The 23,377-nt window shown below is 42.7% G+C and overlaps 1 protein-coding gene across 5 annotated transcripts in view; it reads right to left on the bottom strand.

Annotated features, from left to right (window-relative positions):
* The window catches only part of RIPOR2 (RHO family interacting cell polarization regulator 2), a 3,249,967-nt gene that overhangs the window by 1,551,875 nt on the left and 1,674,715 nt on the right, over window positions 1-23,377 (bottom strand). For all 5 annotated transcript variants that reach the window (XM_044067082.1, XM_044067086.1, XM_044067083.1 and 2 more), the window contains one exon: window positions 23,065-23,118. In XM_044067082.1, coding sequence (XP_043923017.1) covers window positions 23,065-23,118 — 54 coding nt within the window. The remainder of the gene's footprint in view (window positions 1-23,064; window positions 23,119-23,377) is intronic.

Raw genomic sequence — 23,377 nt, 5'->3', positions numbered from 1 at the left:
GACTGTGGAGTAGAGCCAGGCTCTAACACACTCCGCATGACCTCGAGCACCCCTGTCAGGCAGAGCCAGAGGTCCCCGCCCGAGGAGCTAAAGACCCGGCACCGACAGTGATGGCTCGAGGCGATGTCGGAGCCGAACTCACCAGCGCCAAGCACCGAGAGGAGAGGGGTCGGACAAGGGTCGATGCCACTCACCCCTCGAGCCGACGAGGGAAGTCCGGCGCCGAGATTCCTCCATGGAAGAAAACGGAGCCGACGGAGCCGAAGACAATTGTCTCGGCCCGAGGTGACCACAGTCTCGGTTCCGACACGACCCGGCTCCGAGCTCAAGAGAGTCGAAGGAGGAAGGAGTTGATGGACGGGACAGGCACCGACTGATGAGTCGGGCTCTGAAGCATCTGGGCCAGTGCCTCAGACTTGAGTAGTCGACTCACCACCCTCTGAATGTCATGATCGGACAACCTCGATGACCTAGAGGAATGAGACCTTTGGCTCCGTTCAGACAGCAGGGGAGAACCTGGAGCCGAATGAACGGAGCCAAGAGAAGGTGACCTAGACCTCTTTCTGGTTGTCGGCTCCGAAGATCTTGTCGGAGCCGACACGGGTACCTCGATAACCTCGGCTCCGCCGGGAGGGAGCCACAGAAACTGTGGACTGAGTCTTATCGGCTCCAGCCGGAGCCGATAAAGGCAAAGGTTGAACAACCTGAGGTCTCGGCTCAGAAGCGGAGCCGAAGACCTCGATGCCTTGGAGGGCTTCCCTGTTGAGACAGACAGGGAATCCTCAGGCTTCAACAAGCCTCTCAAAATGAGCTTTTTTTCTTTCCTGCAGGACCCTGGGGCTGAAGCCATGGCAGACAGCACAGGAGTCCTGCAGGTGCAAAGGCCCCAGACAATAGACACAAGAAGTGTGAGCGTCTGTCAGAGACATTTTCTGACAGCACGCATCACACTTCTTGAATCCGGAGACCTTTGCTTCTTTAGACATAGCCTAACTGGTGACCACAAACACACACTCAAACACACCAGTTATACCCTGTCAAAAAACAATTATAGTAAAAATATACTAAAAAAAGTACAATAAGCAGTAGTACACTACACAAACACTCCTAGGGAAGGGAAGGCCTAAGGCCCAAGGAAGAACTAAAAGTTCTTTTGACAAGAAACGGGAAGAAATAGGTTCGGGGATAGAGTTTAATGAACTACACTAATTTAGGAATAATTAAACTAAAAAAGGGGAAACAAGAGTAACTTTTTATAGAAAAAGCTAAAACTTACCAGGAACCGGTAGAATAACCAACCTCGAAGCTGTAGCGGCAAACGAGATCTGAGGTAACTCTCGCCTAGCATTGTGGGATATAAGGGGAGCCTCGAGCCGGTGGAACCAACTCTCGAGCTTTAGAGTGGCCGAGTCGGAGCCGAGGTCGGCTCCGAACCCATCCAGCAAGAATGAAGGCGAGATAGACAACTTAACATATAATGTTTTTGTTTTTAATTCCATCTATTGGCAGTGTCATGGCATAGCTATGGGCACTTCATGGGCCAATAGCTATGCCAACACTGTGGTGGCTATGTGGTAAATGAAGCATATACTTGACGGACCCTACTCCAGATTTATACCTTTTTATAGAAGGTTTGTTGACGATTTGTTTTTTTTCTGTGGGTATGCACTAAACAGCAGTTAAGGGAGTTTGAGGTGTATGTAAATAATACAACTAATTATTTATGCTTTTCTATGAATGCATCAACACACAGTATGAATTTTCTTGATGTTACCGTTGAAGTGGATGAGAATGGCTCCATTTTTACTAAATTGTATAAGAAACCATGCCATGTTAACCATCTTTTGTATAGGCATAGTATGTACCCCACCCACATTTTTAGTAACATGGTCAAGAATCAAGTCTTTAGAGCCTCTGGGTTAAATGTACATGAAAAGGAGTTTCAAGAGCAGGTAGAAACTACACAGCATTGTTCAAGGATGAGAGGTTATAGTGACAGAGAAATAGCTGAAAGTGTAGAGAGGGTTAAAAGCTTGAGGGGGACCAGAGCTAAACCTTATTTTTCTAAATCTGCATCAGACAGATTAATGTACAACAGGAACACAATCAGTGTAAACTAAGGGTTTGTTTGTCTTTTCGGCTTTTCCTGGTTAGGGGTCGCCACAGTGGAACTCTAGTCCGCTAATGATTGGCAGTAGATTTTTTATGGTGCCGAGTTGCCAGCCCAACACCCAACCTTCAGCAAAGGCACGCCCATTCACGCATGTCTTTCAGAGGCCACTCGACTGTGGGGAGGACATGCAGAAGGCACTCCAGCCATGAATTGAACAGAACCATAAACTAAGGGTACCATTACATTATTCTAGTAATGTCTCTATGTACATGAATGTTATTAAAAATACCAGAAAATCCTTATGACAGACAAAGATATTTCCAGAGTGACAAGAGCCCACCTCCAGTTTTGTATTTAGGAACATGAAATTCTTAAAGACCTTATGTTATACAAGGAATAAGCATGAATACAGCAGTAATGCCACTTTAGCATGTGGCACTTGTGTATGCACTTGCACCGACAGCAGTTCTACTTTCATACACCCTGACCAGGATAGAATATATAGCTTCAAAGTCTTTGCCACTTGCAGCACCTCCCACGTTGTTTACTTGGCCCACTGTTTATCGTGTTCAAAATGTTACGTAGACAAGACAGATAGAATGCTTAGAGAAAGAATAAAGGAATATCTGCATCATATTAGCAAAGGGAATAAAACTAATGCCCTTGCAAAACATGTCATTGCCAGTGGTATTGAGCATACTTTTAAGTTTTTGGTTATAGGGAGGGTACACGAGACAGTAAAAATGTGGTCCCTACAAAACCTAAGCTGAAATCTAGGAACCCAAGACGGTGAATGTTTTTTTTGCCTTTGTTTTATTGTATTTTTATGTTGTGTATATATATATATATATATATATATATATATATATATATATATATATACACATATACACACACACACATATATATATATATATATATATATATATATATATATATATATATATATATATATATATTTGCTACATATGCATTTTTATGAAGGCATCATTACTTCTGTACTTGGGTGTTATGCATATGTTTTTATGAGACTGTTTAAATAATTTGAGTGTCTTGATGTCACATGATTAATCAAGGGAGGTAGTATATGGTATTTAAACTGAGTTTTTTAGTTTGATAAACATTACCTGAGGAAGCAGCTTAGTCTGTGAAAGTGCTTGTGGTGTCGACAATAAAAGTTTTTTATTGAAACTGACCATTTTGGAGTCCCTCTGTCTTGCTGGACCTCTTTTGAATGTCAGAAACTTGGGAACAGTCCCACTTAAAATTGCCCATCATGCAAGGCAATAGTACCCCCAAAGGACAACTCTTTCAAGGGGGAAATCTGGACTTGAGGAATCCTCTTCCTTCAAAATGTAGTCCAGAGGGGAAGGAATTTGGGAAGAATAAGCTAGGGAGTCTTCTCAAGAATCCAAGTCCTCATCTGAGGAATCCAATTCCCTAGGCCTCTTAACAGGAGTAGAGGACTGGGGGAGCAGGGACAGACACCCCTTGAGGAGACTTCAAGACACTAAAGCATTAAACAAACCCAGAGTAAAATCCTACCATTCGTGATGGGGATCTTTAACAAAAGAAGAGAAATGCTTGGTTTTCTGCTTTTTCTGTGGGATGTCTGCCTGAAAAAATGTCGGAGGATCAGACACTTTACTAGACTCAATATCAGTGGTAGGTACTTCCTCCTTTACCAAAATCTGGAGAATCCCTCTCAGTCAGTCAGATATCAGCCAAGGTTCCCCTTCAACATAAGGTGCAGATGCTGGAAAAGCCTCAGAGGATGTATGAGGATCTGGATTCATACCAGCCTCTGACAGCGTTAGCTGTAGAGTAATCCAAAGCGAGCACCGAAAGGTCTTCAGGGCTTTCATTAACCTCTAGAGAGATGTTTGGGGTGGCTGGACAGCAACCAGATCAAGTCTAACTTTTTTGACCATCTTCTTGGCAGGTGGCAGGCCCTTAGAATGGGAGGATTCCACCATAGCACCTTGATTCTTAAGATATACGACATGAAGGAGAGACAACTATGGAGGGTCTTAGGCACAAGCTCCTGGCAGACAGAGCAGTGTGTATGGTTACAGAAAGCACCCTAGCAAAACAAACACAAAAATAGAAAAAGGAGAAAAATTCCAATGGGGCACTTACATAAAAATGGCTTTGTGACTAGCACAGCAAAATGACATTCAGACTGATGTTCGATAATGGTGTTTGGACTGAGGGCAAAGAAGCTGTGTGTTTGCTTCTGTATGTCACCTTTATGCCTTACACTTTGCACAGGGAGCATATGTATGACGTATGCTGTCTATAAAAACTAAAGGCTTTTGTTTACTGTCCAGATGTTGGGCCGTCCTTGACAGAAGATCCCTTAGTTAAAGAATACTGCAACAGTGATATGGAAGGACATCTGAAATTACAAAGGAAGCAGTCCATGATGAGTGACTCGGGAACTGAAGAGTTAAAGGTGGATATGTCCAATACCAACAGTAGAGCTGAGGGTAGCAGCACTGGTATAGCAGAGGGCACTAACCCAACTCCTCAGATCAGAGACTTAGATGGATCCAACAAGGCCAGAAACGAATGAGTGGGAGCAATGACACCTGGAGTCAAAGAAGCATGAAATGTCAATCTTTGAGACAAAGGATGCAAATGGAGTAACAATTCTAAACAATGAACAGGGGTGAACTTGATGAATACAACCATCTTAGGAGCTAAAGGGGATGAAGTTACCCCCATGTGAATCAGAGTCTTGAGAAATTTCAATATCAAGTAATTCAAATCTTCCTTGGATGTACTACTGTGAAAGTACAGATGAAGGTCTTGAAGGAAGACTGTCCAATTTGCCATATGCCAATTTTTTAGAAAAGTCCTGAATTATAATTGTATACATCATTTCTGGAATGGGGGGGGGGTATAGGTGGGAGTTCAAGCCCTCTGCTCCTCAAATCTAGGAACCTTTGCAGCTGGAGTCGAAGTCTCAGTTGAACTCTCTTTTAGATCACACTTCTTGCTGTTTGAAGACTTTTGTGTACATATTTTTTCAGGACTTGAATCCGCCAGAGAGGGGCTTTTGAGAATTAGTGTAATAACTAACATTATTTAAAATAAAATAACAGCATACATAAAATATCTATAATTCTATACTAAAGTTATGGGAAGGAAAATGGCAACAAAATCAAAGGGGGTTTTAAGTACAGATTTTTGACTGGTAAACTCCAGTAAGTGTAAAAGTAATAGTAATAGAAATAGAAAGAAAATATGAGTGTATTCCAGCTAGAGAAATGTCTGTTAAAAAAATAATATATACAATTAAAATTTATGAGATGGAGGTCCAACAAAGGGGGTCTATTAACCAACCCTGGGAACTATAGACCCATAAGTCTAACTAGCTTTATCTGCAAGGCCATGGAAAGAATCATCATGGACCTTAACAAGGACATAAGCAACTTTCAAACTCTTGATCTGACCCAGTTTGGCTTTGCTGAGGTAGATCATGTTTATTAAACCTAGTGGACTTCGAGAATGTCACCAAAGCCCTGGATGAAGGCAAAACAGTACGTACTGTATCTTGACTTGGCCAAGACTTTCAACACAATGCTCCACTCGGGTATCATTAAGAAAATCTCCCCGCTGGGAATTAACCCATACATCACTAGATGGGTAGTCAACCGATTCACCAACAGAACGCATACTGTCAAAGTTGGGGAGTCCACCTCTAGCAGCAGACCAATTACCTGTGGTATACTACAAGGATTTGTGCTAGACCCTCTGCTGTTTGGAATCTATTTCTTGAAAGTCCAGACGAAAGTAGACTGTGGCTTACCAAGTTTGCTGATGATTACAATCTGGGCACAATCATTCAGTCCCCCCAACGATGTTAACATATTACAAAGGGGGCTAACACAGACAAATGATTGGTGCCAAAGCCACAGAGTAAAACTAAACACAAATGTGCATTATTATCCCCTCTGGCAAAGAGGAAGTCCCTGCAAATTACATTGACAGCATCCCCCTAAGTTCAAACCCAGTGGTGTGAGTCCTCCACGCTGCACATCTCATAAGTAAGGACATAGCATCCACGACCAAGGATAATTCCTCTCTACTCCACCCTCCTCAGACCACTAATAGAGTACAACACTCCCTTTTGCATGTACCGCACCAGACACCTACAGCAGCTGGAGACCACACAGGTTTCTCACCAAGAAATTTCAGGAGATCCAAAACATGACCTACATGGAATGACTGAAAGCTCTATCACTGTACTCTGTAGCCTACAGGCTGCTAAGAGGTGACTTGTGCCTGGTCTAATGGAAATGCTGCATGTTTGCAAATCAAATGAAACAAGAGTCACTAGCTCCAGGGATCTTACCCTAGCCTGTGGCATCAACAGAACATGCTGGACAGACAGATACGTCTCCCAGAAACTGCCACTCCTCTGGATTAAACTGCCAATTCACATTAAGCAGAACTCCTAAATGACCCAATTTAAGAACAACTTAGACAATTGGATGGGAGATTGTAAATTCACCCCTGGAGGTGGCACTTATGTCCCTCATGGACAGGGGCAGTTGGTGTTGATCATAGACCTGCCTTGCAAATAAAGACCATCTAACCATCGTCAATTAGGGAACACAGGTAAAACATGGCTAGGCTTGTAAAGCCCTAGAGCCATTAGCATAGTAACCTCTTATGTACCTATGAGATGGAACACTTACCCGTTTCAAATCTTGTTGTTGGTCGCAATTGTGAAAAATGAGATCTGAGCTAATTAGGGAGACAGTTGCATTATAAGAAGGAAAATGACGGACAATAGAGGTATGACTGCCGAATCTAACACAAATGCACTTTATAAGCACTTACACGAGTGCATGGATCATGCTATCCCTAATAGAACCAAGATGTTATCCTCCAAAAAAGGAAGCCAATCTGGTGGTCCTCTGCCATAAACAAACTCTGCAACAGAAGAAAGAAACTGTTGCAAAAAAGAGTAAAATCCCATGACTGGAGGAACTCCCTGGTCAACCTCAGTAAGAAGCTGAGATCCCTCATAAAATTCTCCAAAGCTAGTTACGAAAACAAAATTGCCACCGACTCTAAAGACAACCACAAAGCATTCTATAGCTATGTCAAGAATCTAAATGGGAACACTCAGATCTGCTCTGAGTTGCAGCATAATGGCACTAAATATACAGAACCAACTGATATTGCCAACATCCTAGCAGATAGGTTCAGTGCTAACTTTACCCCCCTCTCACCCCCTAGAGGGCCCATCTCTATACCAGAAGAATGCAAAGTTCCTATAATCACTGCTGCACAGGTAAAAAAACACACTTTCCAAAGGCAAGAACACAGCATCCAAGGGACCTGACAATATCCCAGGCTGCGTTCTACATGAACTACAGAATGAACTGGCACCCTACCTAAGTACCATGTTCAATCGTAGCCTCACCTCAGGCTTTGTACCCACTGACTGGTGCACCGCGACAGTTATCCCACTCCACAAAGGGGGAGCCACGACGGACCCCGGGAACTACCGCCCCATTAGCCTGATGAGCCTGGTCTGCAAGGCCATGGAATGTGCCAACGTGGAACTCCTAAACAAAGACATTGGTAATCTCCAAACTCTGGACCCTACTCAGTTTGGATTTGTAAAAGGCAGATCATGTCTCCTAAACCTGATGGACTTCTTTGAAGCAATCACCAAAGCCATAGATGAGGGTAAAATGGTTCACACAGCTTATCTAGATCTCACCAAGGCTTTCAACACCAACCCCCACTCTGGAATTATAGATAAGCTCACTAAACTAAGTATAAATCCCTATGTCACAAGATGGGCTGCCAACTGGCTCACGGACAGAACCCACACTGTGAAAGTAGCGGATTCCAAATCCGACATCAGACCAGTGACAAGTGGAGTACCACAGGGTTCAGTCCTGGGTCCTCTCCTGTTTGGTATCTACTTCTCTGAAGTGCAGGCCAACACAGAAGGTCTTTATTAACAAAGTTTGCAGATGACTGCAAACTAGGAGCCATAATCAAAACTCCTAACGATGTGGACAAACTACAAAAGGGCCTCACTGAGACAGATACCTGGTGTCAAAGCCATGGCCTGAAGTTCAATGCCAAAAAGTGTATTGTCATCCCCTTTGGTAAAAACTCTGTACCCATGAACTACCACATAGCTGGTAGTCTACTTAATGCCGAAAATGTGATGAGAACTTGGGACACAGGTGGACAGTAGTCTCTCCTTTGATAATCACATTGCCACAGTGGTCAGGAAATCCTTCTATGTGGCTCATCTCATCACAAAAGGATTCTCATCCAGAAAAAAAGAGGTCATTGTTCCCCTCTATTCATCACCCATTATAGAGTACAACGCCCCTTTTGGTATGTACCTCACAAGACATCTACAACAACTGGAAAGACCACAGAAATACCTCACAAAGAGAATTACCTATGCAGACCATCTCAAAAAACGACAGCTTTACTCCATCGCATATCGCCTACTCAGGGGCGATCTCTGCCTAACATACAAAGCGGTGTCAAACCCAGAGCTGTTGGACATGCTCCACTTAAAGAAATCCCAATCCCTCCGAGCTACACGCTCTAGGGACCTAAACCTTGTCACCACAATAAACAGAACATGCTGGAGGGATAGATTCCTGTCCCAGAGACTTCCCATACTCTGGAACAGACTACCTATCTATGTCAAACAGAGCTCCTCATTAGCACTCTTCAAGAAAAATCTTGATGATTGGATGGGAAATGGGAAATTCACCCCGGGGATCACTTCTGTGACTCTGCTCGACAGGGGCACAGGAAAATAATTTTTTGCTGTGGCCGCCAGGGTACATTTTTTGGCTAGGCTTGTATGGGCCCTAGGGCAGATAGCCTAGTACCTACCTATGAACCTATGAATTGTTGAGTGATCCAAGACTGGCTCAGCAACTTCAATCTCTGAAGGATCAAAAATGATGATCCACATTTGGATTTTGAAATGGAAAAGAAGAAAAAAGGAAGAAAAGTTGCAAGCAGCAGCTAGATTCGCAAAAGCTATAGCTGCTGGGTCAGGTCTGTAATTAATGTATACAAACTTGCAAGATTGAGGAACTTTATACAGTCTATTTGCCTTCTTAGCAGAAGCAGGCTGTCAGGGAAACCAGGCTGTGACAAACGCATCTTACAAGTCTGACAGCACTGGTGGGATGGGTGACGGCTTTGGAAATTCCAGTTGAAACAAATTATATTTTCTTAGGGACTGAGATACCTTAATATTCTCACGCTGAAAATGTTGTTTCATCCTGGAAGTAGTCTCAGAGAAAGAGAACACATCACAGGAAGAATCAGGTACCACACTTCTCAGAATACGAATCAAACCTAAGGAGAAAAAAAGTACATCAGTCTCTTCTCAATCCCCTACAGATTTGAAATTTTTAACTGCTTTATGGAAGAAGGAAACCTTGTAAGGTAGTTTCTGATAAGAGAAAAAGAAGATCTTGAGCCAAACCCAATTCTCCTGTCCAGAGCAGTAGACACAGGAGAAGATAAATATTTAGTTTTCACACACACTCTGAAAGAAAAGTGTGGAGAAACAGAACCAGTATTACCAGCAACAGCTTCCCCAGGGACACAGACAACATTCTAAGAAGGGGCACCACCCTGCTCCTCTCTAATGACAGACAAGAATGGCTCTCCCTTGCCCACTGAGGAGACCCCAAAAGTTGCAATAAATGTTTCTAATCCCTGGTACATAGTGGTTGTATGGACTACACCAGAGGGATCTGAAGAAAAAGATGAGTCGTCTGAGAACCAGCTTTGGCCACAGCAACCATCCAACTGCAGGTGAGGCAAATTACCAGCTTGCTCTTCTGGGAAAGGCTATTTAATTTCTTTTTTTTTTTTGTTGTGGCTGAAGAAGGTATGATGGATGGACTAATTGTTTTTCTATGGTCAAGCCAAAAATGGTGATCGTTTCACAGGGAGGCTTAGCAGCAACTGTCAGTAAAACAGGAAAACAACAAAAAGGTAACTATTCCTCAGAAAATAAAACACAGTAAAAAGCATTTAAAACCCTTTCCCCAGCCTTAAAAAGTAAAACGAATACCTTTTCTCCCCAGAAAAAGTAGTTTTAAACAACTTTTAACTGCAAATGGAAAAAAGTGAATTCCAATTTAAAAGTACATAAAAATCATGAGACAGAAAAAAGATAATTTTCCCATTTACAATAAAGTATATTTTAATGAGTAATAAAAGCAATGAGGAATGATCTCCCAAAAGAGAACTTATTTACCCAGCAATGGAAGAGTATTAGTTGACTGTCAGTCCTCAGAAGCCTGCAGAGGACAGTTCTGAAAGGGTTAGCCCTCAAAACTGACTTTTTAGTCAGCACAGCTCAAGCTTTTTGGGTGCATGGAAGGTGCCCTGACATTTTGGAGGCTGTCCAAATGGTATATTCTGTCCAGGGCACACATAGTTAAGTGTAGCAGTGATCAATATAAAGAAAATACAGTGCGTAAGAACTTAACAGTAGATGTCCTACTGATCACTGTTGGGTTATCTCTCCAGATAACCTGGATATCTGGGGCAGGTTACCAAGCCTTAACCTTCCAAAGAGCCATATATCAGAAGTATGACCTTGGCCCATGGGCATAAGGGTACATAAGCAGACATATGAGCATAAAACCTCTCCGATACAAGATTCCTGTAGACACCTGAGGAAGTGCAAAAATAGGTCATCTAAGAGGGGGGAGAAAGCAGAAATTGGTACACCTCAGTCCCAGAAGGATGAAAGCATGTTTAAAGAAAAGGGGGATGGGTTGGGTGGGAGTGAATAAGTAACAGTGATCAGTAGGATATCTTCTGTTATGGTAATTCCTTACACAATTGTATTATTACCTGCCTTAGATCACTGTTGCAGTATTACAAAATGTTGGGTGATTCACAAAGCTGAAGAGAAAGGGAAGGTAGGTTGAGACATAGGGGAGCTGTCAAGCAATCCAGAGAGGACTGATCTGGTGAAGCCAGCTCTAGATTTGGAGAATGCATCCACTCTGTAATGTTTAGTAAAGGTGTTAACCAACGACAGGATGGTCCTAGAGTCTACCCTCCTTGCAAAAAGCTCCTGAAGAAGCCATCACCCTGGTAGAACGTGCCTTCACTGGTAAAGGCAAAGACTTGTCACGGTGCAGTTTAAAATCCAGTTTGTAATAGTTTGCATAGAAAAAGGGCTACCAAGCTTGGATTCCTGGAAGGAAGGAAAGAAACCTTTCCTTCTTACCTTTATCTGCACTTTTTTTTAAAAAAAATATACAGTATTTAATTTGATTTAAACTGTGTTGAAGGAATATTTAACTGAAGTGGCAGTTATTCTGCTCTTCAGTAACTTGAACTGAAGCTAGTGTTTGCTGAATTTTGTTATTTGCTAGTAATTACAGGTGTGGGGTAGCCACATTCTTTGATTTCCTGTCCTTGCCTATTTAAGTGGTGCATTGTGAAATATTTTCTGCTTAAAAACCTCAGCTTTGGCCGGCTAAGAACTTGGTTATATTCAACTGGACGTATAAGAGAATTTAAGTACCTTTATCTGCACTTTTTTTAAAAAAAAATACAGTATTTAATTTGATTTAAACTGTGTTGAAGGAATATTTAACTGAACTGGCAGTTATTCTGCTCTTCAGTTATTCCCACCCACCCTGTTTTTGTTTTGGTGTTAATCTTAGTGGCCTTGAAACTGCCCGCCCCTCAGCCTGCCTCTGGGCTCATCTCATTTGCTCACTCAACTGAGTGCAGTGAGATCATATTCTGATTTCAGGCACTCCTACTGTGTACAAAGAGAGCATCTGGGAAACAGACAAAAAAATTAAGCTTATTTCCTGCCTTTCCTGTTAAGTGGTATAGACTATTTGTAGGCTTCTGAGCCCCCAAGCCCTTCGGTGTTTGAGGGAAGCCTTCTAGCCAGTTTTCTAGTTTCAGCACTCAAATCTGTTTCTTTGATCTCAGCACTTGTTCAGAAATAAAAAAAAAAAAAAAAATTTCATCTGCTTTTACTGTACTTGTGTTTCTACCTACTTCATTTTACTTTTGCATCATCTTAAAATACTCAATTGTATTTATTACTGCTTGGTGTAACTCATTCTAAGCCTTTTGGTTTAAACACTTGGGCTTTGGACCAGTTGTTTTGCACTGAGAGGGTTTGTGGTCTGCACTGTTGTGGCAGAACAGGTCGCTTACATCCTTCTAGGCTGGGAACTGCTGATTGAGGGCTCAGTGTCTGTTATTCTAAAAGTGTATTAATTCTGGTTTAAGCACTTGGGCTTTCAGGCCAGTTATTTTACATTAAGAGGGTTCGTGGTCTGCACTGTTGTGGGAGGAGAGACTGGACTCTGCCCTTCTGAGCTGGGAATTTCTGGTTAAAGGTTTATAGTGCATGCATATCTGAACTGCTTCTTACTGAAGTTGGTGCGCCTTGTTTGCTGTGGCATAGACTGGATTCAGGCCTGCTGGATCTAGCTTTGTCTGTGTAACTTGAGCACTAATCCAGACATTCTCTAAAGTATTCAATTGTATTTATTACTGCTTGGTTGTAACTTGATTAAAGTGTAGCTATCATTCTAAGTCTTTTGGATTAAGCACTTGGGCTTCAGACCAGTTGTTTTACATTAGGAAGGTTTGTGGCAAGCACTGTGGTGGCAGGACAGGTAGCTTTCATCCTTCTAAGTTGGGAACTGCTGATTGAGAGCCCAGTGTCCAAGTGTATTAGTTCTGGTTTAGGCACTTGGGCTTCAGGCCAGTTATTTTACATTAAGAAGGTTTGTGGTCTGCACTCTTGTGGGAGAAGAGGCTGGACTCTGCCCTTCTGAGCTGGGAATTTCTGGTTAAAGGTTTATAGTGCCTGAATATTTGAACTGTATCTTACTGAAATTGGCACACCTTATTTGCTCTAGCATAGACTAGATCCAGGCCTGCTGAATCTAGCTTTGTTTATATGCTTGCTGTTTGTTTGCTTGTTATTTCCCTGGAAGCTAATTCCACCTAATACGCGGCTTCTCAGCGCTTCTGTGGATCACTAGTGATATCTGCATTGCTTACTGTACTTATTTCCTTGTTTCACTTGAAAGTAAGTTACTGTTTGTTGTTTTTGCATTTAGTTACTTGTAACACATTGCACTCAAGTTACCTGGCACTTGCTCACTAAAGCAATTATATAAGTCAGCACTAAAAATTAAAAGCACTACACCCTCACTCCCCACTGGCCCTTGTTTTCAATTATTAAGGAATTCCCAATATTATTCTAGCATGTCCAAAGGTCAGTTATCAATCTCCTCTCCGGTCCAGCTGGTGAATCTGGGAATCTTGAGGCAATGTTATAACTGCCTCATGTACACACACAACCCTCTCCTCCTCCCACATAACACAAATAATTGAGAGATGCAGCTATTTAGCCAAACTGGAGGCTGAGCTCTCTCAACTCAGGACTGGCAAGACCAGACAGGAGGAGAAGGCAACTACACACACCACAAAACCAGCCTCACATAATGCTACCACACCACTGAATCAAACACATAAACACACAAAGACATACTCAGAGGCTCTGAGTAAAAATTTACCTAAACAGCAGAGGCCTCCAAAGCAGACACCCAAACAACTGCTACCTCAAGACACCCCACAAGCAACACATAAACCACAAAAGCAGTGTGCAAAGCAGTCACAGCCCTTAAGGCCAAATACAACACCAAATATACTTGTCATAGGTGACTCCATAGTCAGACACACTGACGTCCCACTCACCAGGCTGAACAAGGAGAGGGTCACAGTAAGCTGCCTATCGGGTGCTAGAATCCGCCACATAACACAATCACTCGGGTCACTCCACGGCAAGTACAAATATGACAATCATTGTCCATGCTGGTGTGAACGACCTGAGGCGTACCTCCCTGGACTACATGAAAAGAGACAGAGGAGCTCTCTGATTATGTAGCCCAGGCAGGTATGACCCTGACCCTGAGCAGTATCCTTCCTTCACCAAGAATGATGCCACAATATAGACAAGATGATCAGCTTTAACAATTGGCTTAATGTCTGGTGTCATTCAAAGGAGATCCAGTGTCTGTCTGCCTGGGATGACATGCTTGACAAGCCACGCTGCTTCGCAAGGGACGGCTTGCACCTGTCACCCTCGGATTCCGGATATTGGCTAAGGCTCTTGCCACCCCATAGTGCCTTTTTAGGCAAGGCTCAAATTCTAAACCTACCACCCTAGAAAACAAAATGGGAAGAAACTGGGGGTAATGCTGCTCAATGCCAGAAGTCTAAATCTCAAAATGCACGCACTCGAGGCCCTTCTCAGTATGGAGAACATCGATGTCTGTGCTGTAACTGAAACCTGGTTCAAGGCTCCTGAGAGCACCCTGGCACTATTAGGTTTTACCTCATATCATGCGTTCGGCCCCAAAACCCGGACCACACCACAAAAGGAGGCAGTGTATCCATATTCATAAAGGACACCCACACCTCCAGGTTGGTGGCAATGCACGAAGCTTCGGAAACCATCCAGGAGCAACTAACCATAGGCAAAACTGCTCTACAAATTGTAGCATGCTACAGGCCACCCTCTCAAACTCAGGAACCCCACACAGCCTTCCTGAAGACACTGGAGGGTATAAATGTATCTCCAAACACCATCATATTGGGTGACTTCAACTACCCGAATATAGACTGGGAACATTACTCAAGCCCTAACTTTCTAGCCCAACGGTTCCTGGAGTTCATAAATTCAAATGCCATGGAACAGCTAGTCACTGTTCCCACGAGAGGAGAAAATATACTAGATCTCATTATCACAAACATGGGGACAAAATGCTCCACACGGAAGTATATCACTCATTGGTGAGATCTGATCATAAACTAATCTCACTGGAAATCCACATCCGCCCCCACCCCAAACAAAAAGACCACAGTGAAGAACTTCTCTAAAGCAAACTTCACACTACTCAAGACTGGTGTGGTATCCTTCAAGGCCCCTGAGCCAGTGGAAACCACAACCCAAGCTGCGGAAGCCCTTACAAATGCCTTCTATGAACACCTCCAGGACGGCATGGATCAGGCAATCCCAAATAAAACCAAGACTCTTTCCACAAAGGGCAAACGTCCAGTCTGGTGGACCCCAGCCATTAACAAACTTTACAATAAGAGGAGAAAGCTATTACATGATAGAACAAAATCCATAAAAGGGAAGTCACCCTGATCATTATTAGTAAAAATTACGAACACTCATAAAATCAACTAAGGCCAATTTTGAGAGAAAAATTGCCATGGATTCAAAGGACAATCATAAGGCCTTTTTCAGCTATGTTAGGAACCTGGGTGGAAACTCCCAGATAAGCTCAGAATTAGTCCAAAATGATACAAAAATCACTGAACCCACAGACATTGCCAACATACTGGCAGACAGGTTCAGTGCAAACTTCACCCCTCTCCCCAAAGGAGAGATAACTATCCCAGCGGAGTGTAGCCTCCCAGACATCTCAAATGTGCAGGTGAAAGCTGCTCTCTAAAGCTAAAAACACAGCATCAATGGGACCGGATGGTGTCCCCGGCTGTGTGCTACACGAGCTAAATGAGGAATTAAACTCGCACATAAGGCAGCTGTTTAATCTCAGCCTTACCAGAGGATACGTGCCCAAGGAGTGGCGACGGCAACTGTGGTCCCACTCCACAAAGGCTGTGCCTCACGGACCCTGGCAATTACGCCCCATAAGCTTAACAAGTCTAGTCTGCAAAGCTATGGAGAGGATCATAATGGAGCTCATAAACAAAGATATAGGGACTTGCAGACATTGGACCCGACCCAGTTTGGCTTTGTCAAGGGAAGATCATGCCTTTTGAACTTGGTCGACTTCTTCGAAACAGTCACCAAGGCCATTGATGAGGGAAAGGCAGTCCATACAGCCTACCTTGACCTTGCAAAGGCTTTCGACACAATACCCCACTCGGGTATTGTAGAAAAACTTACCAGCTTAAATGTAAACCCATATGTCACAAGATGGGTTGCAAACTGGCTTAAGGACAGAACCCACAGGGTTAGAGTTGCTGGCGCTATGTCAGACTCCAAGCCGGTCACAAGTGGTGTCCCACAGGGCTCGGTCCTTGGCCCACTATTGTTCAGCATCTACTTCTCAGAAGTACAGGCCAACATGGGAGGACTTTGGCTGACAAAGTTTGCAGACGACTGCAAACTGGGCGCCATAGTGGAAAGTGCATCGGACACGGATATCCTTCAGAAGGGACTCATGGAAACAGATAGCTGGTGCCAGAGCCATGGCCTGAAGTTAAACACCAAAAAATGTATAGTCATACCCTTCAGGAAAAACAAGGTAACCCCAAGCTACCATATAGGTGGCAATCCACTAAGCACAGAAGAGGTTATCAGGGACCTGGGGACCCAGGTTGACAGTGGCCTTTCTTTTGACACTCACGTTGGTAAAGTGGTTAGAAAGACCTTCTACATTGCCCACCTGATCATGAAGGGATTCACATCCAGATCTAGTGAGGTCATTGTTCCCCTGTACTCTTCACTTATCAGACCAATGATAGAGTACAATGCCCCATTCGGGATGTATCTCACCCGACATCTGCAGCAATTGGAGAGACCCCAAAAGTTCCTCACCAAAAGGATAAAGGGACTCCAAAATCTGTCATATGCTGCCAGATTGAAGAAACTCCAGCTCTATTCAGTCGCATACCATCTGCTCAGAGGTGACATGTGCCTGACATACAAGACCATGTCCAACCCGGAATTAATGGACATGCTCCACCTCAAAAAATCCAAATCCACCAAAACCACTAGAGCAAGCGACTTAAACCTTAGCACGGATATAAATAGGACGTGCTGGAGGGATAGATTTATCACTCAGAGACTCACTATGCTGTGGAATAAAATCCCGGTCCATGTGAGGCAGAGCACCTCGCTGGCTCTGTTCAAGAGAAATCTTGACCTGTGGATGGGAGATCGTAGGTTTACCCCGGGAATCATCTCTGTGTCACTGCTGGACGGAGGCACAACAAACTAATGGGCACAGTATTTTTTCATATAAGGGGTGGCGTAAGCCACATAAATTTGGGCTAGGCTTATAAATGCCTTAGGGCAGATAGCCTAGTATAAACCTATGAACCTATGAAACAACTTGTCAGTCTTGCAGACAGACTTAGCCTTGTCTAAGGAGAATCTGAGCTATGTGCACATCCCAGTGAGTGCAGTATTCTCTCTCCCATATTTTGTAGGTTAGGGAAGAATGGAGAGATTGATGGCCTGATTGATGGATAGCTCATTTACCACTTCAGACATAAAAGATGGACTAACTCAAAGATGCAATCTTTATAGAAGATAAAGAAGTGTGGGGAGGCCATTGGAGTCTGTAGCTCAGAGACTCATCTAGCTGAGGTAGGGGCAACTAGGATTGTGGTATTCCAAGTACAGAATGAGAGAAGCAGATGCTGCAGACTCAAAAGGAAAGTGCACAAGTTTTTTCCAGAACAATGCTGAGGTCTCAGGGAGAAAGAATAGCTTTCCTATGAAGCTTTAGGTGGATGGCTCCTACAGAATCTATTTTACCTGTACTCTAGACATCAATGTGTGCTTGGAAGGGTGGGGAGCAAAAATTGCAAATAGAAAAATATGCAAGACCAGCTTTTAAAAGTTCACAAGCCATTTGTATAGGGCCCTGTTTCTGAGCATGCCACCAAACAGAAAATCTTTTCCATTTAGCTAAGTAAGTTTTCCTAGTAGTAGGTTACCCTGCCTCTTGGAGAACCTGAAGCACATCCTCAAAAAAATGGTGTCTGAAAGGATCAGAATCCTATCATCCATAATGTCAGATTGGAGAGATGATAGGTTGGGGGTGATGAAGAGAGCCTGTTGTGTAAGTTCACTTTGCAGGGTGGCTTGTGATGGTGATCCCTGGTTGTGTAGTTGAGATGGGGGAGCTGATGCTGCCATGGCCAAAAGGGAGTCACCAGTAGAATCTTTGGTTTGTCTCTCTGGATCTTTAGCAAGACCTTTGGGAGAAAAGGACATGGAAGGAAGTCGTACGGAAGCATCCCTTCTCAATGAAGGAACATGGCATCCGTTTTCCATGCTTGAGGACAATCAGTCCTAGAGCAGAAAAGAGGATGTTGTTTGTTGTGGATGGAGGCAAACAAGTCTATCTGTGGGATACCCAATTTGTGGACTAAGTCTAGGAAGACCTCCCCATTCAATATTCATCCCATGGCGGTCTCCCATTGATCTACTTAGAAAATTTGCCAAGACATTGTTTAGTGAGGGAATGCAAATGGCTTGAAGGGACAGTTTTGCTTTTGTTACCTGATCCCATGCCATAAGAGCTAACCTGCAAAGTTGGTATGATCTGGTCCCCCCACCACCACCATTACACTTGTTTATGTACCACGTAACAGTGGTGGTTGTCTGTAAAAATCCTGAGAGGTCCTGGGGTCCAATAGTGTGAGATCTATAGAGCTTGTACCAGTGCCCACATCTCTTTCAGGCTGATGTGCTCTGATTTCAGATGGGGTGGCTACTGACCTCAAACTCAAGAGCCCATCCATGCCCTCCATTTAACATTTGTGTGCAATGCCTGTTGTAGTCTCTGCAATTTGAAAGGGAATATCTAACCAATGGACATCTTTCTTTAAGCAGCGGAGAAGAGAGCACTATTTACCCAGTGGATGGGTGTGCCAAGATCAAATGGATTTCAGGTATCACTGTCTTTCTTGTGTAGAGAATGGTGAAGGGGACCATAGGTAAGTTAGCAGCCAAGAACCCTAGGGCCCTGGGAAATTGTGCAGGTCTGAAGAGGTAGAAAACACTGGAAGTAACAGTAGAGGCTTTGTACCTTGTCCAGAGTCAGGAAAGCCTGAATGACTTTGATGTCCAGTCTGCAGGCTAAGATGACTAGGTCTTGTGTCGCCTCCAGAGTGGATTTCTTGAAGTTAATTGTGAACACCCAAGGCTTTGGAATAGGGACACACTGAAGCTGAGATAGAGCAACAGAGTTTGTGGAGCAGATGACTGTATCAATATGCCATCCAAGAAAGGGAGTATTTGAACTACCATAGTCCTGCAGAAAGCAATGACAGAAGCTAGACAAGACCCTGGAGACAGTAGAAAGTTCAAAGGGCAAAGCAGAGAACTGGAAGTGTGATAAGTAAACTAAAACCCTCAGGAATTTCCAGAGGGAAGGGTGTATTGGGAGGTAGAGGGTAGGCATTCTTTAGGTCCAAGGACACCAGAAAACCTTGCAGAAATGATGGGTAGAAGAGTTTGTAGGGGACAGCATCTTGAAAGATGAGACCTTGAGAAAGGTATTGAGAGTGGACTGATCCAGTATAGGTCTCCATTCTTCTTTTCTTGTAAAGAAGGAAAAGTCTTGACTTGAACCCCTTTACCTGTGTAATGTTGTGGCACACATTCTACAGTGCTTTGGTTGAGCAAAATTTGGATGATGGGACAGAGTATATTAATTTGATTTGAAGTGGAGGAGAAATGCTCTTGAATGGATGGACTTCCAAGTCATCATGTAGCCAAGCTGAAAAAAATGGAAGGGACCCATTTGTCTGTCATACTGAACTTTAATCTTACTATAGAGGAGGCAAATCTTGGAGAGGGGGGACTGCGACCTAGAGGGAGGGAGAGAAAACAGAAGATATTCAGACTGAGTTATCTAGGTATGGAGGCCTCTCAAATTTAGAATCCCTCTCTGGTTTGTCATGGAATCTTTCCCTCAGCATTTCCTTAGCCTTAGGAGAGGAACTGGGTTCCCTGCAGGCAAAAGAAGTGAACTTAGCAGGGTATTTTTTCTGGTATCTGGATACCAAAGGAAGGGAATTTTGTCTGCAATACATTTCTCTCTACTCTAGTAAGGATTTAAACACACTGGATGTATTAGGGCCAAATAATAGTTCCCTGTTGAACAGAAAATCATGAAATTTTTCTTTAATGTTCTCAGGAAGGGACTGGGTGTATAACCATGCATAATGTCCAATAACACAGCCTTTGGCAGCTGCTCTAGAGGTGGCTTCCCATGTCATAGTAGCATCTGGTGTTATGTTTGGCCACTTGTGAGGCCTGAGAAATCATAGACATGGCTTGCTGTCTTGCTGGCTGGTCCTTCCTTTGTAGCCAAAAAGTTATTTAAATTGCCCAAGATTGCAAGTATTTTGTCATTTTGGTCACAGTTCAGAGCTCTGAAGCCCACAGTGGAAGAGGTATATACCCTTCTTTCCCTGTATATTCATTACTCTGCCATCTTTATCTGAAGCAAATGCATTTCCAGCAGGTAGGAGCTTAGAAGGCTTGTCTGTTGCCATAGTGAAGATGGAAGGATCTGTCAAGGGGTTCTTCTACAAGGACTTTAAATCTTCAGGTACCTTACTGAATCTATCAGGCCTTTTGAGGGCAGGTGACAGACTAAGGAGCAGCAGATGTAGATGCAAAGGCATGAAAGGACCCAGGGAAAAGAGGAAAGGAGCAGGACTTCTACCCCTAAAAGATATCTTTTTTTGCATACCAGAAATATGTCTTGATTCCCAAAATGTTTAATTATGCTATAAGCTGTCTCCCCAAATAAAGCCTCCAACAGGGGAATCTAGGGAAACAGAATCAACATCAGAGGCCACATGGCCTGGAGAATACATCTGAGAGGAGTAGATGAAGGAATGTTCATTAGAATTGCAATCTACCTCCACCTCGGAAGATTCTAGAGGTTTCTTTTGTGGGTTGACAGGAGTAGGAGCGGATGAAGCAAAGGATAGTGGCTTGAGTGCCATAACGGCCTTGAACATGTCCTGGAAGAAATCTATCCACTCCTTTTCCTGGATGTCTGAAGAGAGAAACATTTTTAGTTTTTTGGTTTTGATGTGACATCTACTTTGACAAGAAGCAGAGGTTCCAACCCAATGTATCTCAGTAAGCAACCCTGATATCTCCACTTTAAACAATATGTGGTATATCCTCAAATCCTTCAGAGATAATTATATGGCCCCCCTTTTCATCAGACTCTAACTTCAGTTGTTTCAGACATGCAAACCTCAAATGCCATACCAACCTCTGGTGGGGTCACAGTAGCAGGCATCTGATCATGTGTCAGGTGTACCGCAGGTTCAGAGACCTCAGTGGGTATTGTCCAGATCCACCAGGGCAGTCAGTGTCCGGCCTATGCCTCTAAAATTTCTTCTTTGGTACAGGCAGTTTTGTCAGGGGTTGAAGGGTCTTCCATCTTAATCTGGGTGAGGTACAGTAAAAAAATAAAACAAGAGTTCCTAGCAAGACGCTATAAATGTTTGCAAAAAAAATGTTTTTTCCTCAACAGGAGAGCCCAGCTTTGACAGGATGCTAGCCACCGAACAGTTCCACAAAACCCAGTGAGGGAAAACACTTCAGGGATAAGTAAGATCTGACCTTTTCATCCTTTAAATTTCCTTTTCTATGGAGATGCCCTCAAATGCCTGACAGAGAGCATGGAAGTCTCTTTTTAGCTTTGAAAAAAGCTGACTGGTCCAGTTTGATACAAATCAAATAGCTTAGGCTACTTCAACAGATTTTGCATGTAATCTAGAGATGCATTCAAGAAGATATGGAGCAGGTAAAGAAAAGAGGGAGGACATAGAATGATGAATTCAGTTAAATGGTAGTCTGCATGGGCCATTTCCTAATTACCAACAGCCAGATGTGAAGTAATACCTAGAAGGGCACTCATAATACTGGGTGAGAAACAGAGGCTGAACCCTCATACGTAAATTATATACAAAGACAGAACAACCATGCCACAGATCTTACATAACCATTCATTATTTATAGCCTGGTTTTGATAAGTAATTTTTGAGCAAACCGGTACCATCACTGATGGTATTGTTGCAATTTCCTGTTGTCTACTATTTCCACTTATCGATCCATACCTTCTGCAATTCCTTGTTCTAAAAGCATAACAAAATGTAATTTACAAAAATAAGTTACAGAACAAGATTTTACAAATCTAAAAAATTCTCTATAGCATGTTTATAAAATAGTGCCAAAATAATATGAATCTCTGTTTTACTTAGATTTGTTAAGCAGCATACAGTACTGATCCACAAGCATACCTCTCAACCTCAGAGCAAGAAATCTGGATGAAGCCATAAAAAAATGGGGGGACAAAGACACAAAAATATGGACATTTTTTTAAATATTGGTCTTATGTTGATAGAACAGGTTTTGCATTAGTATGCACTTTGAGGGTATGCAGTCTGAAATTCAAATGTCTGCCATTCTCTGACTTTAATCCTTAGTGATCTGCCAGAAAACACACAGTTGTATGATGAAAAACACCAAAAATATGAGACAACAATGTGGAAATTCTGCAAAAATCATTCAGTTGAGAGGTATGTCCACAAGGACCTATTCCAGACTCTGCCTGCAAAAATAAGAAAAATCAAAAAAAATTCCAAACACAGTCAGCAAGCAATAACTACAAGATTCTAATTCAATTATATACAAAAAGTAAATATTTACATTTTCAATGTAAATCCATGTGAAATTTAAGTGAGAAAAAGTTGAAATTACATGGAAGAAGGGAGGAAAGGTGGGAAAATTATACTGTGGAAGGATAGGAAATGACTTACTTCACTATACATTTTTCAAAAGTAAAGGGGAAGTTAATTATAGTAAAACAATACAGACGGTCAATACTGTAAAGGAGTATAAAACAGTGATTGCATTAACAATTTCCACCAACATTCCTCAAGTTAAAATGCTACAACCATTGTAAATCGTATCTGTATGCAGTTAGGTCAGTTTAGAAAGTAGTCTCCAAGATCTACAAGCAGCCTTCCAGGCTTAGACACATTAGTCTTTATATAATCTGGGCAGTGTCAAACAAAGTGTCTGCATGTTTTACCACTTATCTGAATCAGTTTTTCTCAGAAAATACCTTGCTAATGTGGAATTCCAGTCTTCGTATGTACCTCTCAGCCATTTTGATTTGCTGCAAGATATCAAACAAATTTGAGGTCTGTCAAATTTTTTATATATATTTACTCCTGTTGATTACAAATTTAAAACATTAATATACAGCAGTACATACAACCACAAACAATACAAGTAATACATGCTGTGGCATGTGTTAGGCAATTTTTAAGACAACCAACATATTTCAAGATAAAAGTCCCATGGATAATTCCTGCACAAGCTTAGGTATGTGGTAACATCTGCTCAACCTTTTATAACACCTATTAAATTATTAC

Source organism: Protopterus annectens, chromosome 3.part1, assembly GCF_019279795.1.
Source record: "Protopterus annectens isolate FY-2018-M chromosome 3.part1, PAN1.0, whole genome shotgun sequence".
NCBI lineage: Eukaryota > Metazoa > Chordata > Ceratodontiformes > Protopteridae > Protopterus > Protopterus annectens.
This window is presented reverse-complemented; position numbering and strand designations above follow the sequence as displayed.